This window comes from Staurois parvus, unplaced genomic scaffold (assembly GCF_062004578.1).
Source record: "Staurois parvus isolate SC_StPar_1 unplaced genomic scaffold, SC_StPar_1.0 ptg000673l, whole genome shotgun sequence".
Taxonomy (NCBI): domain Eukaryota; kingdom Metazoa; phylum Chordata; class Amphibia; order Anura; family Ranidae; genus Staurois; species Staurois parvus.
Window position 1 is genome coordinate 427,472 of NW_028318469.1, and position 22,118 is coordinate 449,589.

General features: G+C 38.9%; 1 protein-coding gene across 3 annotated transcripts in view; it reads right to left on the reverse strand.

The window, feature by feature from the left end:
• Positions 1-22,118, reverse strand: part of MORC2 (MORC family CW-type zinc finger 2) — a 122,791-nt gene that overhangs the window by 50,982 nt on the left and 49,691 nt on the right. For all 3 annotated transcript variants that reach the window (XM_089652202.1, XM_089652201.1, XM_089652200.1), the window contains exons 7-13: positions 20,510-20,618; positions 18,410-18,569; positions 18,164-18,275; positions 12,000-12,125; positions 10,613-10,692; positions 7,283-7,365; positions 261-346 (exon numbers count right to left, since the gene is read on the reverse strand). In XM_089652202.1, the coding sequence (XP_089508328.1) occupies positions 261-346; positions 7,283-7,365; positions 10,613-10,692; positions 12,000-12,125; positions 18,164-18,275; positions 18,410-18,569; positions 20,510-20,618 (756 nt within the window). The remainder of the gene's footprint in view (positions 1-260; positions 347-7,282; positions 7,366-10,612; positions 10,693-11,999; positions 12,126-18,163; positions 18,276-18,409; positions 18,570-20,509; positions 20,619-22,118) is intronic.

Below are 22,118 nucleotides of genomic sequence, written 5' to 3' on the forward strand. Positions count from 1 at the left end.
TGGGGTATGTGCCACAGCGGCCACGCAGGAGGCAGGGAGGACGTCAAAAGCCGCCCTCCCAGGACTGGACGACCGCACTGTAGCCGCCATTCAGCTATAGCACGGTCAGCAAATGGTTAATTTTATCTTTTTTTTACCTTGTTCTGATTTTTGCAACAATTTAAGTCTCAACTGGAAAAAGCATATTAATTTAATAACTCAATTATGTGTGTATTATTTGGACCAAATAACCATCCTACTGTGTTATTTTCTATAATTACCTTTGCTTAGCTTCCTTAATTCGTTTCTTGACATCTGCCTCCCGACGGATTGTAATTGCAGCATTCTGCACTTGTCTTAGAGCAGCCTGGAAGGAAGAAAAATATACAGACCAGGAGGTTTTACTATTATTAGCAACAGAAGACATATAATAATACCTAAACATTTATCATCTTAGACAATTTAAAACCATTGCGTTACTGGGCAAGGCTTGCTAAGTCTTTTACTGCCACCACCTGAAGGCCTATGGTGATGGCAGCAAGACTTTAACCAGTTCCACGCCGCCCTATAGCGGAAATACTCCTACAGGGTGGCACAGGTGCACAAACTCTATATAGAGGGATTTTGAAGTTAGGGGGCGCACACGCGCCTTACCCACACCACCATTCGCAACCTCGGCTGTCAATCACTGGGTCCCGGTCGGTCATCGCCAAGTATCTCTGACGGGGGAGAGAACTGTGTATAAACACAGATCTCTCCCCTGTCAGCTCCTGCACACTGCTTTATATGGCTCTGCATAGCAGAGCCATACAAAGCAGTGTAAAAAATGCAGTGCTGAAATTATGATTGTGATAATGACCATCAAATGCAAACAGAATGTTCGAATGGATTATCCCTTCATAAAGCCTGGGAGTCTGCTGCAGCTCTAGATGACGCCATTCCGGTGACCAGACCCTGAAATCTCCACGGATTTACATACAACGCTCAGTTTGTATGCACTTCTGGTAAGTGCATAATTGTACTATCACCTCACGGAGTAGCCAGAAGTATATCACATCACTTTGACCTCTGCAATATTGGAAAACTTTACATCAACAGGACTTTCAAGTTTTTGCTTTATGAAGGGATAATCCATTCGAACATTCTGTTTGCATTTGATGGTCATTATCACAATCATAATTTCAGCACTGCATTTTTTAGATTTTATTTATTACTGAGGTGCAGAGGTATACCTTTTATGCTAGCAGCTCCATATTATTTTATCTGTTTCATCCAAATCTGCATCAAGTTGTATTAAGTTGCGCTTGTTCACTTTTGCTTATTTTAGCAGTGAAGCACACACACAGCCAAAGTAGTGAAACAGCACACAGTTAACCCTTTGATCGCTCCACATGTTAACCCCTTCCTGCCCAGTGCCATTAATACAGTGCCAGTGCTTTTTATTAGCACTGATCACTGTATTGGTGTCACTGGGGATGTCAGTAACGCCCAGTCCTGCTATAAGTTGCTGATCGCTGCCATTACTAGTAAAAAAAAAAATAAAGAATTAAAAAATTTCAGTATATATACCGCCATTTGTAAACGCTATAACTTTTATTTAAACCAATTCATTTACATGTATTGGGATCTTTAGAAAAGACATATAGCACAATACATTTGGGCCAAAATTTGATTTATAACATTTTTTACTGGACATGTTTAATAGCAAAAAGTAAAAAATATTGTTTTTTTTCCCTCAAAATTGTAGGTCTTTTTTTGTTTAAAGCAGAAAAAAATTAAAAACACACAGGCAAATACCACCGAAAAAAAGATCTATTTGTGGGGAAAAAAAGGATGTAAATTTCATTTGGGATGCACCAAAGCATGAGCCTCTATGGAGCAATAAACAAGAGATCGATCAGTACATCAAGAATAAGGCTGAAAACCTTCTTTGAAAGGCTACAAACCTGAAAAAAGGCATGCACGGCAGTACCTAATATGTGTAACACAACCGCCATTTTAGATTGAATATATTTTTATTAAAGGTTTTCTTTCACTTCTACAAAAGCATGAAGAAAAAGTGAAATGCGTAAGAGGACACAAAGAATACTAATGTCAATATGGCCATTACATTACTGAAAGAACAGGATGTTGTTGGCGGATGTAAATAGACATACAAAATGTAAATAGACATACATAATAAACGTGAAGAGCAAGTCCATCCAGTATCACAGTAAGCAAGAAGGATGTCAAAAACATATCTACAGACAGTTAATCCAAATAACTTTTAAATAGGCCAGAGAGAGAAAAGGAAAAGAGATAAAACAATATAATTAAGGAAAGAAAGAAAGTGAGGCTAAACAGGGAAATGCTCAAAGAAAGATAAAAATAGCATAGGCAGAAAAGGGTACAGGGGTACAAAGGGACAGAGGGAAGCTGGCATGAGTTCTACCAATTCAATTCCTTTTACCCAATAGCTAAGGGGAAACCAAAACCGTGGGAATGATTAAAGTTTATTCCGTAAATTCTCAGAGGTGGAATAACGGATCCAAACGAACCATAAAGAATTAAATTTCACCCGCAAATTAAATTTCACCCGCAAATCCATTTCTGCTGCCTGCATTTCTTCCATTAACATAGTATAATTCAAAATATCTACCCAGAGAGATAGGGAAGGACTAGTTGTAGTTTTCCAAAATCTGGAAATAAGTTGGCATGCTGAGGAAAGGAAAAACCGTAAACGATTAGTTTTTCATGATTTCATGGATCTAGGTAGTATGGATAACGCGATTTTGCGAGATGGACTGAGGGAGTCATCAACATTTCAAAATATATTTAAAAAATCTTAGACCAAAGCGGGCTGATGAGATCACAGTCCCACCATACATATAAATACATTCCTCTCTCCCTGAGACAGTGCCAACAAACATCTGAAGTGGAGGGAAAGATGCGACGAATGAAAACAAGATCCCGGTACCATCTAGAGAGCACTTTATAATTTTTTCCTGTATATAATTAGATACAGAAGATTTGTGTGTGAAAATAAATGCCCTCTGCCATTCACTAGGGGAGATCTCCTCTGCCCATACGATAGAATACGTAGGTAGAGAATTATGTGGTTGGGCGATTATTCATTTATAAACTTTAGAGAGGACATGGCCAGGTAATTCTGAAAGGCGGCACATAAGTTCAAAAGCCAACAGGGACCTATGTATATTTCCGGACGAATTAAGGAATTTACAGTATGTCGACAGGTGGATCTTCTTCAACCAATTGAAAGAAGATGGTAGATGGGCAATAGCATTCACAAAGGAGTCCGTGGAGGGATTAACAAAACTGGATGCAAATGGCCAAGAGGATCTGTCATAGGAGCCATACACAAGGGTGTGTTTACTATTAGGAATCTTGGGGTTGTCAAAAAGGGGAGTAAGTGGACTAGGATCCAAAGACAGCAAATAACATCCACGTCGAAGATACCAAATCCTGAGCACAGCTTCTGTCAAGGGGGAAAGCGCAATAAGAGCTGGAGCAGCCCTAAGGCAGTGCTAGTAGATCCACCGGGGAGAGATCTTGTTAGACGACGACAGAAGCCTTGGTAAACAGACGGGGGAACAATTCTAATAAATGGGCTAATAATGCAGAGGCGTGATAAATTTCGAAATCTGGAAGATCGGCACCCCCCCCCCCCAGATTTAGGATGGCACAACAGTTTATGTTTCAATCTGTAGTGATGTGGGTGCCAGATAAATTGGATTGTGAGAGTGCGAAAGAAAGCAGAAGGTAATAGAATTGGTATGGTTTGGAATAGGTATACAGTGGGGATCGAAAGTTTGGGCACTTCAGCTAAAAATTTGTATTAATGTGCATAAAGAAGCCAAGGAAAGATGGAAAAATCTCCAAAAGGCATCAAATTACAGATTAGACATTCTTATAATATGTCAACAAAAGGTAGATTTTATCTCCATCATTTACACTTTCAAAATAACAGAAAACAAAAAAATGGTGTCTGCAAAAGTTTGGGCACCCTGCAGAGTTAATATCTTGTACTGCCCCCTTTGGCAAGTATCACAGCTTGTAAACGCTTTTTGTAGCCAGCCAAGAGTCTTTCAATTCTTGTTTGAGGTATCTTTGCCCATTCTTCCTTACAAAAGTCTTCCAGTTCTTTGAGATTTCTGGGCTGTCTGTCACGCACTGCTCTTTTAAGGTCTATCCATAGATTTTCAATTATGTTGAGGTCAGGAGATTGTGAAGGCCATGGCAAAACCTTCAGTTTACGCCTCTTGATGTAATCCCCCGTGGATTTCGAGGTGTGTTTAGGATCATTATCCATTTGTAGAAGCCATCCTCTCTTTAACTTCAGCTTTTTCACAGATGGCATCAAGTTACCATCCAAAATTTGCTGAAATTTTATTGAATCCATTTTTCCTTCTACTCGTGTGATGTTCCCTGTGCCACTGGCTGCAACACAACCCCAAAGCATGATTGATCCAACCCCATGCTTAACAGTTGGACAGAGGTTCTTTTCATTAAATTCTGTGCCCCTTCTTCTCCAAACGTACCTTTGCTCATTCCGGCCAAAAAGTTCAATTGTAACCTCATCAGTCCACAGAACTTGTTTCCAAAATGCATCAGGCTTGTCTATATGTTCATTTGCAAAGTTCAAACGATGATTTTTGGGGTGAGGACGTAGAAGAGGTTTTCTTCTGATGACTCTTCCATATTTGGAAGACCATATTTGTACAAGTATCTCTTTATAGTGGAATAGTGTACCACAACTCCATTGTCTGCCAGATCTTTCTGGAGGGATCGTGCAGTCAAACGTGGGTTTTGAATTGTTTTTCTCACAATCCTGCGAGCTGTTCTGTCTGATATTTTTCTTGGTCTTCCAGATCTTGCTTTAACTTACACTGTTCCTGATGACTGCCATTTCTTAATTACATTCCGAACAGAGGATATTGACATTTGAAAATGCTTTGCTATCTTCTTATAGCCTTCTCCATCTTTGTGAGCGTCAACTATTTTCAGTTTCAGTTTTCTAGACAACTGCTTAGAAGAACCCATGGTGCTGATTGTTGGGGCAAGGTCAGATGAGTCTGGGCATTTAAAACCTTTGAGACTGACATCACCTGGTCTTCCCAGACGATGACTGAGAACAATCCATGACACTGGCAGGTCTCAGCTTGGCAAAGGGGGCAGTGCATGCTATAAATTCTGCAGGGTGCCCAAACTTTTGCAGATGCCATTTTTTTGTTTTCTGTTATTTTGAAAGTGTAAATGATGGAAATAAAATCTAACTTTTGTTGACATATTATAAGAATGTCTAATCTGTAATTTGATGCCTTTTGGAGATTTTTCCATCTTTCCTTGGCTTCTTTATGCACATTATTACAAATTTTTACCTGGGGTGCCCAAACTTTCGATTTCCACTGTAGCAGCTAAGGCAAAATGTTCATCTTCAAAATATTCATACGTCCGAACCAAGGTACAGGAAGTTCTCTCCATGTCTCCAATGACCTATGTATTTTGGTAAGGAGTGAACTAAAATTGAGAGCATAGTGGTCTGGTAAATAGGCAGAGATTGTTGTACCCAAATATGTGATTGCCTTGGATTGCCATTTAAAAGTGAAAATTCTGTCTAAGCATGGAGAGAGTGGGCGGTGGCAGAGAAAGATTCAGGGCCTCAGTTTTAGTAAGATTCAGTTTAAAATTGCTAAAGCCGCCAAAGCATTGAATTTCATTCAATATGGAGGGGATACTAATATGTGACAACCGCCATATTAGTTGGTACTTGCACACCTCTACGAGTTTACATTTGTGCTTGTACACGGGGGCAGGGGGCTTTAAAAAATGCTTTGGATGTGTTTTTCGGCTTGATTTTATTACTCACATTGTGAGTGATATTTTATTATTTTTAATGATTCAATAAAGCGGTATTATGATATCATTTCTGTATACCTTGCGGAGTACACCACTGAAGTGGAGAAGCGTTGGAGAATTGAGAAGAGTAGAGCACAGCCACAGAATACTTGCAACTAAAGCACATATTGACTTCTATTGCCCTGCAGTAGAGTCAACTATTGGTGAGTGGGGAAGCAAAGGAGGGGAGCACCGCACTGTGATAATGACACCATCTTTTGGAGAGTGGAGTGCACAAAGCACTTTGATTTTAAAACTTTACTAATATTTATTACAGTCCAGTAGAGACGTGTTTGGACACTAAGCATAAGTTATATTCTTATGTAATTTTGTTTATTCATATGGTTAGAGTGGAAATTGTATTTAATCATTTACATCTATATATTTTATTATATGGAATGCCTAATGTCCACCAGTAGAGGGCAGCGTTGTGTGTTATATTGATGATTTTAACAACTTTATTGCTATCACCTAGGGGACAGTATGTATATGCATGAGGGGTCTTTTAGACCTCTGTCACACATGGAGCCCAATCTGTGCTTGATCAGCAACATCACCAGCCACAGCAGAAGGGGAATGACCTTGCTGTGCCGGAAGTGACATATTACACTGTGTTTATATCCGTCACCTTCAAGGGGGTGTGGAAGCACTTTCACCTGAAAGCCAACAGTGTGTTTGACCGATGTAAACTTACAACTATAAATGTAAGCATACATATAAAGACCTACTTCATACGCTACATATGTATGCTTACATCTACAACAGTAGAATCAGTCTGTATATGCAGTAAAGCATGCTTGTTATACTGACTGTGGAACCTAAGGGGTTAATCTCTGCATTGTGTAAAACGGATGTTTGATCCTGTCTTTTCTGCTCTTCCCCTTCTTCTACTTTTCCCAATCCATCTGCTGATAGAACAGAGCTTTGGGGGCAAGCTGCACATGCTCAGTTTGGTTTGTATTGCTAGAGTTATTTTTTGGGGGGATGGTGCATGTGATCAGCACAGGGCCAATCAGCACTGTCAGGGGTTATGCAGCCTCATAGGACAATCGGGGGAGAATGAAAACTCCTCCTACAAGATTACTAAGTGCGCAGCTGGACACCGATACAAGTCACAAGCATACGATATACTGCTGATAAAATAATTGCATTTCCATGTTCTGTGTACTGTGGGAGACCAGATATATTGAATGCAGGTTTTGGGTTTGGTAATACAAAGCTTTGGAAAAGAAAAAAAAAAAAAAAAACTGGAAGCTTACTGGTTTCTATGAAGAGCTGCACCAGATTGTGCACTCTCTAGTTTCAGTAAATGATAGTCTGTTTAAAAGCCCATGCCACCAAAGTAAGCCTTATGTCCACGGTAGCAAGGGGTTAAACAGATCTGCACAAAGTATTCTCTATGCCTTACCCTTGATTCCCGAGACAAGTCATCTCCAAGTCGAGACTCCATAGCTCGTGCTTTGCTCTCTGCTTCCCGTGCTTTTTCCTCCGCTAAAAAACAAATGAAAATTTTGTATGTTTTACCTGCAATTTAATGCCTATAACAAAACTCTATTCTGAATGCATGAAACAAAATTCTTAGTAATTTTGTTGCATAGCTAGGTCATTAGAAGACATACAATTCAAAAAGCAATTTAAAAAAATAAATCATTTGACTATAAGCAAAAATGTGTCTTATTCTTCCCTTTAGAAATACTTCCAAGTTACGGATTCCCTTGTTGGACACCAATTGCTGTAGTGACTATTTCAGCAACCTCCTGGACAGCTTGTCAAGGGAAATGTACAGAGTTGTGGTCTGAAAAGTGTAAACATTTTGATAAAGCTATAGAATAGTCTTACTTAAATCTTTCTATACCTTGTATATATCCATTCAAGATCTGTGCAACAGCCCACCACAAAACACCTTTGCTTTGCTTATGTGAAGGACTTTTCTGTACTAAAAGACTAGTCACTGCTGCTCTTTTCTACATGTGCAGGATGACTGAGCTTGTATCATACTTTTAGATTTCTGCAGGCAGCCTGCATTGGGAGAACATACTGAACCCCCTTCCTACAGCACAGGCTATGCATATAAATTATCACTACTAATACTTACAAGGTAATATGTAGGTTTGAAAAAGTATTTGGTATACAAAGATTTATATTCTTTATGGCTTTTGATTAATATAGTTACATTAACAGTTATAGGACTGGGGTTCCGCTTTAACATGATTAGTAAAGACAACTTTTTATTTCAATTATTTTAAACCCAACAACAAATTATTTTAAACCCAACAACAAACATTGAATATATTGCAGCTTGCAAGTCTTTAGATGTGATGGAAGCATTCATTTTCTTTAAGGCTAAATATATTTTCTACACGTACAGAAACATGGCTGTTAAGCTTGCCAGAAATTCAATGCTCTCAAAGAAGCTTATCAGGTTTCACAACTATCTTTTGTTAGTGTCACTAAACCTAAATCATAAAAAAAGATCAATAAATGCTGTAATATATGCTGGTCATACTCAGTCACTGTATTCGGCAAAAAAAAAAAAAAAAAAAAAAAAAAAACCCTGGATGATCCTGCTGCTCTCTATCTCCACCTTCTGTTCATGTCCCCAATTCAGCTAGGGATCTTGCAGCTGTAGTGACAACTCTGCACATGCTCAGTTTAAGTGAGTTTCTATGTCAAGCATTTCTTATCACATCTGAGCAGCCCATGTGACCATAAAGTCACACATGTGAGTGTATACACAGTGGTAAATGACAGCCCACTCAATTCCTTCTCCTCCAAGACCAATGACCAGCTAAACACAATGGGGGTGGGATAGTACATGAAGATTAATGGTTGCTTCATATCCCTCTTATTCTAAGACACAGACTGGAGGAACGGGACACAGCCTGTGCCTGGCAGGAATCGGCCCACACTATGTTGTGACAGAGCCAACCGGGACAGGGTCTTTGGAGCAGACTGCATGATAGCCTCTTACCTACTGACTATGGACTCTGGCGTTTGAGGGGCTCTATTCTTTGGGAGGTGTGTGCCTGGGGGACCTTTTCGGAGTAGTTTTACTTCAGATTCAAGTCTATGTCTCCCCGCACAACACACAGATTCTGAGAACTTGAGGACCCAGTTATGAATTTAGTGTTTCTGTGCCCAAACCAGCATTGACTGCTTCTACCCCCCTCCAAGACAGACTCAAAACAGAAGACTACTATCCGCTCAAAACAACCGGATGCTGGGGTCTCCTGCTTGTTAAGTGTAATTTTTACTGTTGAGTCTTTCTCCCATTGTTGAGGTAATTAAGTAACCTATTATTTCTGTCTTCTAATCCTCCTGGCGCGATTAGTCTTGTGTCAACTTTACCTTGTTACCTCAATGTGTACCATTTGTTATTATTGTTCATGTGGTAACTGCCCCTATTTTTGAAGTGCATAAAAACCTATATTTCTGTTCAATAATGGAGTTCATGTTTGTACCTAACCTAGTATCATCTAGTTCTTGAGTGCAATTCCCAGCTAAAATACCTTGGTCCTGTGTTCCAGCGGTGAGGAAGGAGCTCTATGACGAAGGCACCCAGGAGGGTTGCCAGGTGGTCCGTCACACAGTTTATTTCCACAAAATAATTAAGATTTGATTTTATATTATATATATATATATATATATATATATATATATATATATATAATATATTTCAAAGGATTTTTTTGGGGGGGGGGGTTGGAACATGTGATCAGCAGCAGAGAACTAGAAGCTCCTCCTGCTTATGTTTCCCTGCAGACGGGCTGGGGAAGAGCTGGGTACTTAGTTGCTTTTTATTTATTTTTTTGAATTAAAACAATTACAGTGCCATCATCCATACACATAAATAGAAGGCCATTGTAAATTAAACCATTTTTGTTTAATATCACTTTAAACAAAAATCAACAGACAAAAAGTAGTTAGGAAGAGAAGCAGGGAAAGTGTTTGTAGTCAAAATCAGGACAGCAACCTAGGGTGACGACACTGCTGCACCACAGATACGGTCCTGAGAAATTCTTATGGGCAAAATCACCAGGTGAAAGAGAAAAATCCAGAAGACTAACACAGCCACCCCATATTAGAACTAAAACTGCATTCTAGTAAGGCCTCATGCACAATGAGCATTTGCTCAGCTCCCCTGAACTTTTTTCCTGGCAGGAGAAAAACTGCTTAAAAAACATGTCTAAAACCAAGGTTAGGCACGTTAAGAATTTGAGCGTTAATGGATTTCTTTGGCCAGAATATCAATTTATTCTGGTAAATGGAATGAACGGTCAAGCGCTAAACACATCTAGTGTTTAGGCTACATTCACACCTGAGCGTTTTGTAGCTTGAAGCTCCAAAAACGCTCAAAAACTTAAAAAATCTAATTGTTCTCTATGGTGCCTGTTCACACCTGACTGTGCAACCAGGCATCATTTATTTTTTAAGTTTGAGCGTTTTTGGAGCTTCTAGCTTCAAGCTACAAAACACTCAAGTGTGAATGCAACCTTAGGAAGCTTTAGAGTTTTATTTGCCCAAAAGCTCCTTTCCTGGACAAACAGTGATGTTTTTTTTTTTTCTACCCGTAAATGCTCCTCTAATATGTGTAAACGCATATGTTTGCCTGGACACTCAGGCTAACAGAGGTGCGTATACAAACACTATTTTTTAAGCCCAGTATGCATGAGCCCTAAAATGTATGTTTGTGTTTTTACATATACTTTATATATTCAACCACCCTTTCCCTCATTACCAATTTTGGCCATATGTTCTGCTTTCTTCACCTCCTGCTCCGCCCGTGTTTTAAATCGATTTGATGTATACTTATACATTCTAAAAGTAAAAAAAAAAATTTGTTCACAATTGTGCATTCAATAGAAACATTATATAGACTACTCAGTTTATCGTGAAACACACATGATGAGCTTTTGAGAGTGAATCACTGGAAACCAATGTACCCACGAAAAAGACAGCTGGCACTTTTTTTGTAGCTATCGAAAAAAAAAAAACATTCCCTAGCTAATCTAGCTTTTTTACATTGGACCAAGAAGCTGAATACGGGCTCCCATAGTTCGTCCACCTCTTGCCTACAGGGCCTGCTCTGACACTTCTCTCCTACATGTAAAAATCATACTTTTTTGCTAGAAAACTACTTAGCACCCCCAAACATATTAGATTTATTTTATATATTTATATTTTAATTTTTTTTGTTTTAAAGCAGAGACCCTGAAGACTAAAATGGTTGATGTTACATAATCTATGTAGCATATTTCTGCAGCAGTTATTCAAACGCAATTTAAAAGAAAAAAAAAATTAATTAGTTTTAATGCGCAAAAACACAATATACTGCTCAATTGTTTGGTAAAATATATAACAGATGTTATGCCAAGTAAAAAAAAGAGGTACATACAAGCATGTACAAATTAGTTTGGGGCACCTACACACGAAAGAGTCAACTGCGCTACACGTTACATATTGCTGCACACGTCGCATTGAGAGCAACAATTCTGGCACCAGAACTCCTGGGTAACTCTAAACTGATGACCCTTAAAAGCTTTTAACCACTTGAGCTTCTAAAGGTTTTACCCCCTTCATGTCAGGCCATTTTTTGCCATTTGGCACTGCGCTACTTTAAATGGCAATTACATGGGCATGCAATACTGTACCCAAATTTAGTGGTTATCATTTTTTTCACACAAATAGAGCTTTCTTTTGATGGTATTTGATCACCGCTGTTTTGTTTTTTTTTTTTTTTGCAATATAAACAAAATATTGTGTAACATAAAAAATTGGAACTACTATTTAATTCTTGAGGGTGTCTGCTATCAAAATACATATATATTGTTTGGGGGTTTTTTTCTGTAAACTTCGGGGCTAAAATATTTATTTTTTTAAACATGTACAAAAACTGCAGATGGCAAAAGGGTTAACTTAATATTAGGACAGGCAGTGTCTGAATATAGTTTACAACAGATAATGAAGCTCTGCCTGCACAGTGCACACTGGGCTAATTTCCAGTGGTGGAATTTCCAGTGCAGCATATCTAAAACCAGCTCAGGTTATATATAAATATACTCATATGTTCCAGCTATGTTCAGTCTCATCTAATATGCAGAATCTTAAACATTAATAACGCTTACCTAGGCTTGTAAAGGCAACAAGATAACCGTTTTGTTTGAACCTTGTGGTTATGGATGAAGATTCTCATCCTTGGATCAATATAAAGGACAGCAGCATATGCTCGAAATGAATGCCGCTCAGGTTTCCTACAAAAACATGTATATTTTAAAGTGGAGAAAATCATATCTATTAATTTACATATTAACAAACTGAAATTTGGGTACAAGAATGTGAAACTAAATCAGTTACATCTAGGGTTATGCAGGCCATACATGAGTCAAATTCTGAACGATTTGTCGATCGAAAAAAAAACAGTTTGTGTGTTTTGTAACCCGATGGTGACACCACTGATTTCGAAATTTGACCAACCAAGCCTTCAATTTCACCTCGTATTACAGAGATGTCGAGGCCGGGAATCTTATTTTCTTTCCAGGTCATAGTTCATGTGCATTTCTTTTTCAAATTCCATTTCTCACACAATTCTCCCATCATTAATTAGAAATCCATTCATTTTAAAATAATTAACATACCCGATCACTCAAATTCGATAGCCGCACGAAAAGCAGCCGTTGCTGCAGCTCCACTAATGGTCGAAATTCAAACGATAATTCAAAATTACAGTTTTGAAAGAAAAATTGTTTGGAATTTACCCCATGTATGGCCAATCTTAGTCTTTGTGTTTTGCAGCAAACAGAATTCACCAAATTAAGCAGAACTATAGGCAAAACATTTTTTCCATTTCGGATAAAGTTAAGAGGATTATAACTCCTGCAAGTTGTTTTTTTTTTTTTTTCCATCTGTGTCCCATTGATGAGATTTACCTTCACTTCCTGTCTCATAGCCGAAACAAGAAGCAAGAAGAAATCCCTTGGGCCCCCGCCACCCCCCCCCAGGTCTCCAGAACTAGTGTCCCCATTGGAAGACTTGCCCTCTATTAATTTTTGGTGGACAACGCAAGTTTTGCCTTTAGTTATACTTTAATAAATGCACAGAAAACCAAAAAAAGACCTACTATAGTGCAAGAGAACAAAAAAAAAAAAAAAAAAAAAAAAACACACCAAAAAACAGGATTTTTTCTTGTTACTCACTGTTAAATCCCTTTCTTGGAGTTCATGGACGGATATAGATTTTTTGAATGTTGACCACTGGGTTTATAGCACCACCTACAGGATTAGGACATAAGGCAGAAAAGAACACAGCACCGCCTGTGGGCAGTGCCCCCCTCTCCTCTATAGGCAATCCAGTTCATAAAGCAGCGTCAGTAGTATATACAATAGAAGGGTGGGTGCTGTGTCCATCAATGAACTCCGAGCAAGGCATTTTACAGTGAGTAACAAAAAATTCAGTGTTGCCTGGGTAACACTGACCCAGACTTCAGTGCCTGGTCATAGGTATCCCTGTGAGAAATGTAACTCGCTGGCTGCCCCGGTCCTGGATGGGGCCTGTTGCTGTTGACCCAGCACTTAGCTAAAAGGTCTGTGTGTGGTGGTTGGCCAGACTGGGGTGACCAGTGGATCTAGATTATCCAGCCCATCACCCAGCCCGGCTGTTGACAGAAGATCTCCATAGGAAAAAAATCCCAGAAAAAAAAAGGAAAAAGGCAATGGAACCACAGGTCCAGCAGGGAACTAAGTCCTTTCTCCTGAACACTAGGCAAAAGAACTGGATTGCCTACAGCAAAGAGGGGGTTTTATACCAGAGGGGACTGCCCATAGGCGGTACTGTATTCTTTTCTGCCTAGTGTCCTACTCCTGTAGGTTGCACTATAAACCCAACAGTCAAGATTCAGAGAGCTGTGTAAGTCAATGAACATAAGGAGAAAAATTGCTCCAACTGTGTGCTCTGCAGTGAACAGAGTGCAGTGGAGTCCTGACCAACGGAAAAGCTATTGGTCAAGTAAATTGAACTAAACCGAGAAACATGCAGGAAAAAAAAAAAAAAAAAAAAAGTTTACACAAACAAAATTAAAAGGAAATCAAAAGCACAATACGAGAATGCATTTCAATAGGACAAGAAACTCAGCTTTATACAAAAGCAAATGAAGACATCCCAAGGTATTGAAGAAAATCCGAACAAAGAGCTAAGCTGCATTTCTCAGACATTTTTTTGAAACAACTACCAAAGAAAGTAAATATCAAAGCTTTCCAAAGGATAGCAGAGATCTAGAATCTAAGAACACAGAAAAGTCCCAAGTCTCAAAAGCTTTGTAGGATTCTGGGAATCCTGAGGATATGCATGTTACAATATGTCTTAATATAATTCTATTGTTTCTCAAAGACCAGACAGCTGTCAAATAATAAAAAAAAAAAATGTCAAGAGAAACACCAACTATTTCTTGCTAATCTGTTTATCTTTAGAAGAGCACAAATGTGATGTTTTTATCAAGCACCGATGAATATTGTAATACTAAAAAGTTTAAGATATCCTCCACATAACTTTGCAGGAAGTGGATTGTGAGAGCACAACATGGTTACCACAACATACGCTTTATTAATCTGATCCCACCAGAAATGTACTTCCTGTCCGAGGGTGATAATGTTCACTCTTGGTCAGAAATCTGTTTGGACTACAGAATCCTGTGACAGCGTGCAGAGGTTGTGCTCCCCCACAACAGCTGTCGCTTTTAAAACTGGTGCAGCTGTGCAAGGCTCCGCTCACATAGACGTGTTATTCATTTACAGAGATCTGTGAATAAACTACTGCTGCAGACAGACTTGCAGTTCTCAATGGAATACAAGCGTGGTAATCCACTCATTCGTAGTCACATCCTCCAGCTCTCCAACTGAAAGCCCGTACCTTGGAATAGGCAAAGAGCTTGAGAAAGAGTGCATGAGCACGGCCCTACACCGGCAATCCACTGATATGTGCATTGATGTATTTTTTTTTAAAGGTGAACTTAACCTTTTTTGATAGTGAACTGGAATGCGGACACTGCCTAGAGTTCTCTGCCCATACCTCTGTATTGGAAGTCAGTTCCTGAGCTGAAAGCAGTGTGAATGAACTACAAGCGCACTGGTCAGCACGCTCCCAGTTCATTGCTACAAGTCCGTCTATTGTGGTGGAGGATGGGACTAGTTTATTCATTCACAGAATCCTGTGAATAAATGATACGGCTGTGCAGGCATACGGTTTTCAAAATATAACAGCAGGTGCAGGGAGAAGAACCTCCATCTGCTGTCACAGGGGGATGATGCAGCATAGCAACATGTTACATCCTAAATACGTGTGCAACATGGTACTAATGATGAACCTATCCTTTAACCAGGGCTGATAAGATTGCTTAAGATAGTAAAGCACTGTTCACAGGACAGCACTGGATTTCTACCAGGATCAACAAGTATTCTCTTGAACTTATAAACCGATATGATAAAATAATGTAATTGTTTTATTTCACAGACCAAAAGGTAATCATTAATCCTTTATACACTTTTACCATGTGAAGGCAAAGTGAAGACCAGTTGGAAATGAATGGCATTTGCAAGTCAAAATCAAAGACCAACCCCTAAGGCTGGCTAATTCAACCAAGCATCTTTAGCTTGGCTAGTATAGCTAGGCAAGTAACACTAAGGTTTATTTCCCAAAGCTGGAGAGAGCAAAATCAGGCTCACGTCTGCATAGAAATCCCGGAAAAAAAGTATGGAATCGCCACTCTTGGAAAATGTTCATTCAATTGTTTAACCACTTGCCCTCCTGAGGATTTACCTCCCTTCCTGACCAGGCCATTTTTTGCATTACGGCACTGCGTTACTTTAGCTGACAATTGCGCGGTCATGCAACTCTGCACCCAAATGAAATTTACGTCTTTTTTTCCCCACAAATTGAACTCTTTTTTTTTTAGCTGTATTTGATCACCTGTGTGACAATTTTGAGGAAAAAAAAAATAAGAGTTTTTGCTATTAAACCTGTCCAGTAAAATTAAAAATAAATAAATAAATAAAATTTCGCCATAAATTTACACCAAAATGTACTATGCTATGTCTTTGCTAAAAAAAATTCCAATACATGTAAATTAATTGGTTTACGTGCAAGTTATAGCGTTTACAAATGGCGGTATAGATGCTGGAATTTTATTTATTTTTTACTAGTAATAGCGGAGATCAGCAACTTATAGCGGGACTGCGGCAGGCATTCTGACACTGGGGGGAACTGACTTGGTGTCACTGACACCCCCATTAACACCAATACAGTGATCAGTGTTAAAAAAAAAAAAAAAAAAAAAAGCAGCGACACTATACTAATGGCACTGGGCAGGAAGAGGTTAACATGAGGGGCGCTAAAAAAGGGGTTAATTTAGTGTTTTACATAGGGGACGGTGTGTGGGGGCTTCACTGTAATCACACTGCTCTGGATGGCTGTGCACAGCCATCCAGAGCAGTGTGCCCAAGCTTACAGGGAGGACTGGCAGTAAACAAAGCAGTCCTCCTCCCCGTTGGAGATGCTCCGTAATCACAGTCCAGGACTCGATGATTGAAAGCCGGGGCCGCGAATGGCAGCACAGGTAGTGTGCACGCGGCTCATGAGTGCCCCCTACCCAGAAAAACAAAATCACATATATTTACACGTGATTTTGCGCACCCCTGCCACCCTGTAGGAGTATATCTGCTATGGGCGGTCAGAAATCAGTTGTGTAGAAAAAAAAAATAATCACAGACATGCCTCAAAACTATTTTCATTTAACATTCCAACCTTCTGGCTTTAGGGAACACTTAAAAAAAAAAAAAAAAAAAAGGAAAAAAAAAAAAAAAAAAAGACTGTAGTCAGTTGCAACTGTTTTTGCAGATCAAGCAGAGGGAAAAAATACGGAACCACTCAATTCTGGAGGAAAATATGGAATCATGGGGGGGGAAAAAACAAAAAAAAAAAACAAAAAAACACTACAGTACACCACTAGCACTTTGTTGCACAGCCTCTGGCTTTTACAACAGCTTGAATTCTCTGAGGCATGGATTTAACTGCCGACAAACCGTATTCTTCATCAATTCAGCTCCAACTTTCTCTTATTGCAGTTGCCAGATCAGCTTTGCAGGTTGGAGCCTGGTCATGGACCATTTCCTTTAATCACTTGCCCTCTAGAGGATTTACCCCCCCCTTCCTGACCAGGCCATTTTTGGTGCTGCTTTACTTTAACTGACAATTGCTTGGTCATGCAATGCTGTACATAAATCAAATTTATGTCATTTTCCCCCCACAAATAGAGCTTTCTTTCCTCTGCTGTTTTTTTGTGCGCTATAAAAAAAAAAAAAAAAAAAAAAAAAAAAAAAAAAACTATTTTGAAACCTCTCCCCCCCCAAAAAAAACATATCCAATAAATTTTTTTTTCAAAATCTACATTTCTTCACACATTTAGCCCAAAATATATTCTGCTACGTCTTTGCTAAAAAAAAATAAACCCAATATGTGTAAATTATTTGGTTTACATGAAAGTTATAGCGTCTACAAATGGCGGTGTATATATACTGGAATTTAAATTTTTTTTATACTAGTAATAGCGACAAACAGCGACTTATAGTGGGACTGCAGCAGGCATTCTGACACTGGGTGTGATCTGTCACTGACATCCCCAGTGACACTAATACAGTGATCAGTGCTAATAAAAGGCACTGACTGTACTAATGACACTTGGCAGGAAGGGGATAACATCTGGGGCGATCAAAGGGTTAACTGTGTGCTGTATGTGTTTTACTAGGGAGACATGCTGTTTTGCATCTCTGTGCAGAACTGTGTAGAGTTCTGTTAGAGACAGAATTTTTCACACATATGAGGAGATTTCCTCTTACAGACTGTTGTTGACAGAAATGCAGGACTCCCCCCCCCCCCCCCCCCCCATGGAATCAATGAGAACAATTAAAATAAAGAAAAAGGACTGGTTGGTCCTCCTAAACCTTGGATAGATGTAGAGCAGGCACCTTACAGTGCATGCAAGCATGGCTGCATTCCTTACAGATGAATTGGGAAGAGACTTAGCCAAGTATAACTTCAGGAACCACTATTTGCATATTGAAACTCTCAGGGTTTTAGCAGTTCTATAAAAAGGCATGTACACTTATGTGCAGATACCCAAGTACACAAATGTCTACCTAACGTTAAGGAGAAGTTAGCATCACAAAAAAAAAAAAAAAAGGCACATGTAGCATTCAACCAAGAAATATATAATTAGCAGGTTTATCGCCAATGTCCAACTTACATTCCTTCTGGAGGAGTCCCAGCCATCTGAATGTCTTTTGCATCAGAAACTACATCAAGTTCTGGTTCTCCAGAGTCCATTAGCTTTAAGTTAAAAATTATAACAAGTGTACCTAAAACAGAGCAATAGCACATTGTTACATCTAATGTAGTCAGCTACTTAACAAAAGGACTTCAAGAATCTACAAACTTAGAACAAATGAAATTACTAACTCGTAAAATCAATTTACTCCTACTATGCTTATACCTGATTCTCCGGTAATCTTGTGGAATTGTTCCATAACATCCTTCTGAGAGTGAAATGGAGAATACTTGCAAATGAGCTCTGTCTCAATGGCAAATTTCTCCATATTATCCGTCAACGGTTCACATGTTTTGGAATTCCATGTAGGTAGAGGAACTATAACCTTTGAAAAAATATTTTAAAAAAAAGAACATGATTTAATATGTTATAAATGAAAGGCAAAAGATATCCATCTTTTTTTTTTAATGTTCTTTATCACTCCCCTGCACACAACTCCGATAGTCCTCGGCACCATAACCAAGCAGTACAGTGGCTAAACAGTTAGCACTTCTGCCTGGCAGCACTAGGTACGTTTGTTTGAAACCCAACCATAGCACTACTTGCCTGTGGTGTTCTTCCTGTGCGGGTTTCCTACCGGTACTCCAGTGTCCATCCAGACGCCAATGGCATGCTGGTAGGCAATTTGATCCTGTCTAAATTGGCACTAGTATGTGTATGTATGAATCAGAGTTAGGGATCTTAAACTATAAGCTCATTGAGGCCAGGGACTGATGTGAATGTACAACATGCGTAAGTGGTCAGCGCTACATAAATGCCTGTAATAAACAAACAACAACAACCCATGCTAAGGCTACATGAATAAACATCCTCCCCTTGTGAGCCAGATGCAGTCAATGACAGCTCAGGCCACCAACTAATGATCAGAGTGGTTCTTATACATGTCTTAGAGTCAGAGATGCTGCAACATGAAGGTGAGTATGTATGTATTTTTTTTACAAGTCCTTTAAAAATCGTACAGTGTAACAAAACTATATCTAATTCTTCTGAGAAAGATATACAAATTAGAAAACAGCTCCTTACAAAATGCAGTCATGAACTTGTGCAAGTGAAATGGAGCATATGATTTAAAGAAAGAAATAGAAATGTAAACTGCATCTGAAAAAAATAAAATCCCCTGCAAGATAAAGACATACAGTATCTCAGAAGTGAGCACACCCCTCACATTTTTGTAAATATTTTATTCACTTTTCATGTGACAAAACTAAAGAAATGGCACTTTGCTACAATGTAAAGTAGCGAGTGTACAGCTTGTATAACAATGTAAATTTGCTGTCCCCTCAAAATAACTCAACACACGTCTAAACCGCTGGCAACAAAAGTGAGTACATCCCTAAGTGAAAATGTCCAAATTGGGCCCAAAGTGTCAATATTTTGTGTGGCCACCATTATTTTCCAGCACTGCCTTTTTCTCACTTTTGTTGCCAGCAGTTTAGACATTAATGGCTGTGTGTTGAATTCTTTTGAAGGACAGCAAATTTACAGTTATACAAGCTGTACACTCACTACTTTACATTGTAGCAAAGTGTACTTTCTTCAGTGTTGTCACATGAAAAGATATAACAAAATATTTATAAAAATGTAAGTGGTGTACTCACTTCTGTGAGATACTGTAACGTGCTTGTATGCATCGCATACTAGTACATTATGTAAAACTTACTTTAAAATGAAGCCCTCCAGCGGTGCACTGTCACTGCTGACAGGGCTTCCATCTTCACCTGGTCCTCCTGGGTTCACGGGTTCCAGTGGCTTGAATGGCCACACTGCAATGACATCACTCCCACGCATGCACATGGGAGTCTTGGGACATGTCACAGTGCTCTGAAGGAATGACAAGGGTATGCCGTTCCTTCAGAGCGCATGCGCCAGCTCTAACTAAAAGTGAATATTTCCTAAATGGTGCACGTTTAGGAGATATCACTCTTACCTACAGGTAAGCATTATTATAAGCTTACCTGTAAATAAAAATTAACAAAGTGGCTATACTACCACATTAAAACTTGCATAAGTGGAGTTTACCTTCAATGAAAGCTTCATGTAAAATTTAGCATTAAAAATTACTATTCGAATTGCGTTATAAAGCTTTTATGAAATTGGTGAGTTTGGACTTACCTATAATTTAATTATAGTATTAACTGCACTTTTCCAGGTTTTTGTCCTCAAAAAATTTTAATTGTTTATAATGCTTTCAGTTGTAATATATATACGGAAACTTGATATTTTGGCACTTTGATGGGAATGTTGTGGTCATTTTTATTTACCAACCTCATCAATGCCTTCTTCTTCATGAAAGGTACGCGACATAAACAAACATGTCATTGTATCGTCCTTCTTCGTAAAAAGGATGAAATCTTTTCCAATTCTCATAGAGCCACTAATAGAGAATCACATTAAGCAGTCCAAAAAGGCATACAATAAAGAGGGGAAAAAGGGGGAACGTTATTATATGTAATATAGCATCCACAAATCAAACTATTCTTTCACATTTTATATAATTTCAGTAAAATAACAACATAAACACAAAATATGAAATAGTTAATAACATTTTCAAGTGGTAACTTAACCCCTTAACATCGGCACCTCCCTATAAGAGGTTTCTGATGCTGGAACGTGGGATGGGGTTTATGATTATGTGATCGCCGTGACTGGCTGTCACATGACTGAAAATCTGATGAAAAGTAGCGTTTAGGAGCTTTCCGTTAGGCGCCGGAAACTGTGCCGGGAGAGCACAGGTTTGTTTATATTTTGGTACGTATATATGCATACTCTCGTGGCGAAAAGGTTAATTTGCTCTAGAAATTACCTAGCAAATCTAATGTGAACTAGTATAATCTAATGGTTTTAATACTTTTTAACATATGAACCTTTTATTTTCTCATTTTGATGAAAAACGTCCAAATTTTCTAAAAAAACAAAATAAACTATAATTAAAAAGGACCAACTAAAAGCAAAAAACGTTTAAAGAAAATGTTAATACAGGATTTTTGCACTCACTGTAAAATCCTTTTCTTGAGAGTCCACCGAGGGACACAGTCTTTCACCTTAAGTCTCACCTTTACTGAAACATACAGGAAGATTGGAAACTGGCAACAAAAAAACCAAAAAAAAAAAAAAAAACACACACACTGTAGGCTAGCCTGGGACAACTCCTTCCACTAGCAGCATTCCCCAGTTTTGTAGCAAAGCAGTACCGAAAGCATGATCATTGAATACAGAAGGTGTGGGGCCGGTGTCTCTCAGTTTTACTTTGAGTACAAAAATCTGATATTCTTTCTGTCCACTGCAAGACACAGATCGTCTTTAGCCTTTAGGACTTCAGGAAGTTCAAGTGCATTCTAAGAGATGGACAATACAGTTAATGGTCCATTTTAACATGATTGCATCACGCAGTTGCTGCAGATTTGTCGGCTGCACATCCATGATGCAAATCTCTCTTCCAACACATCCCAAAGGTGCTCTACTGGATTGAGATCTGGTGACTGTGGAGGCCATTGGAGTACAGTGAAATAATTTTTTATTTTACAAGTACTTCTATAGTGCAGTCAATTTACGCAGCACTTTACATATACTGTACATTTACACCAGTCCCTAACCCTCATGGGGCGTACAATTTAAAGTCCCTAACTTACCTTCATACATACACATACTAGGGCCAATTTAGACAGGAGCCAATTAACATACCAGCATGTGTTTGGAGTGTGGGAGGAAATCCACACAGGCATAGGGAGAACATGCAAACTCCAGGCAGGTGGTGCCGTGGTTGGGATTTGAACAAACGACCCTAGTACTGCTAGGAGGAAGTGCTAAACATTTATCCACTTTGCTGTCCATGCCTATTATGTTTAAAAAAACAGTTTCAGATGATTTGAGCTTT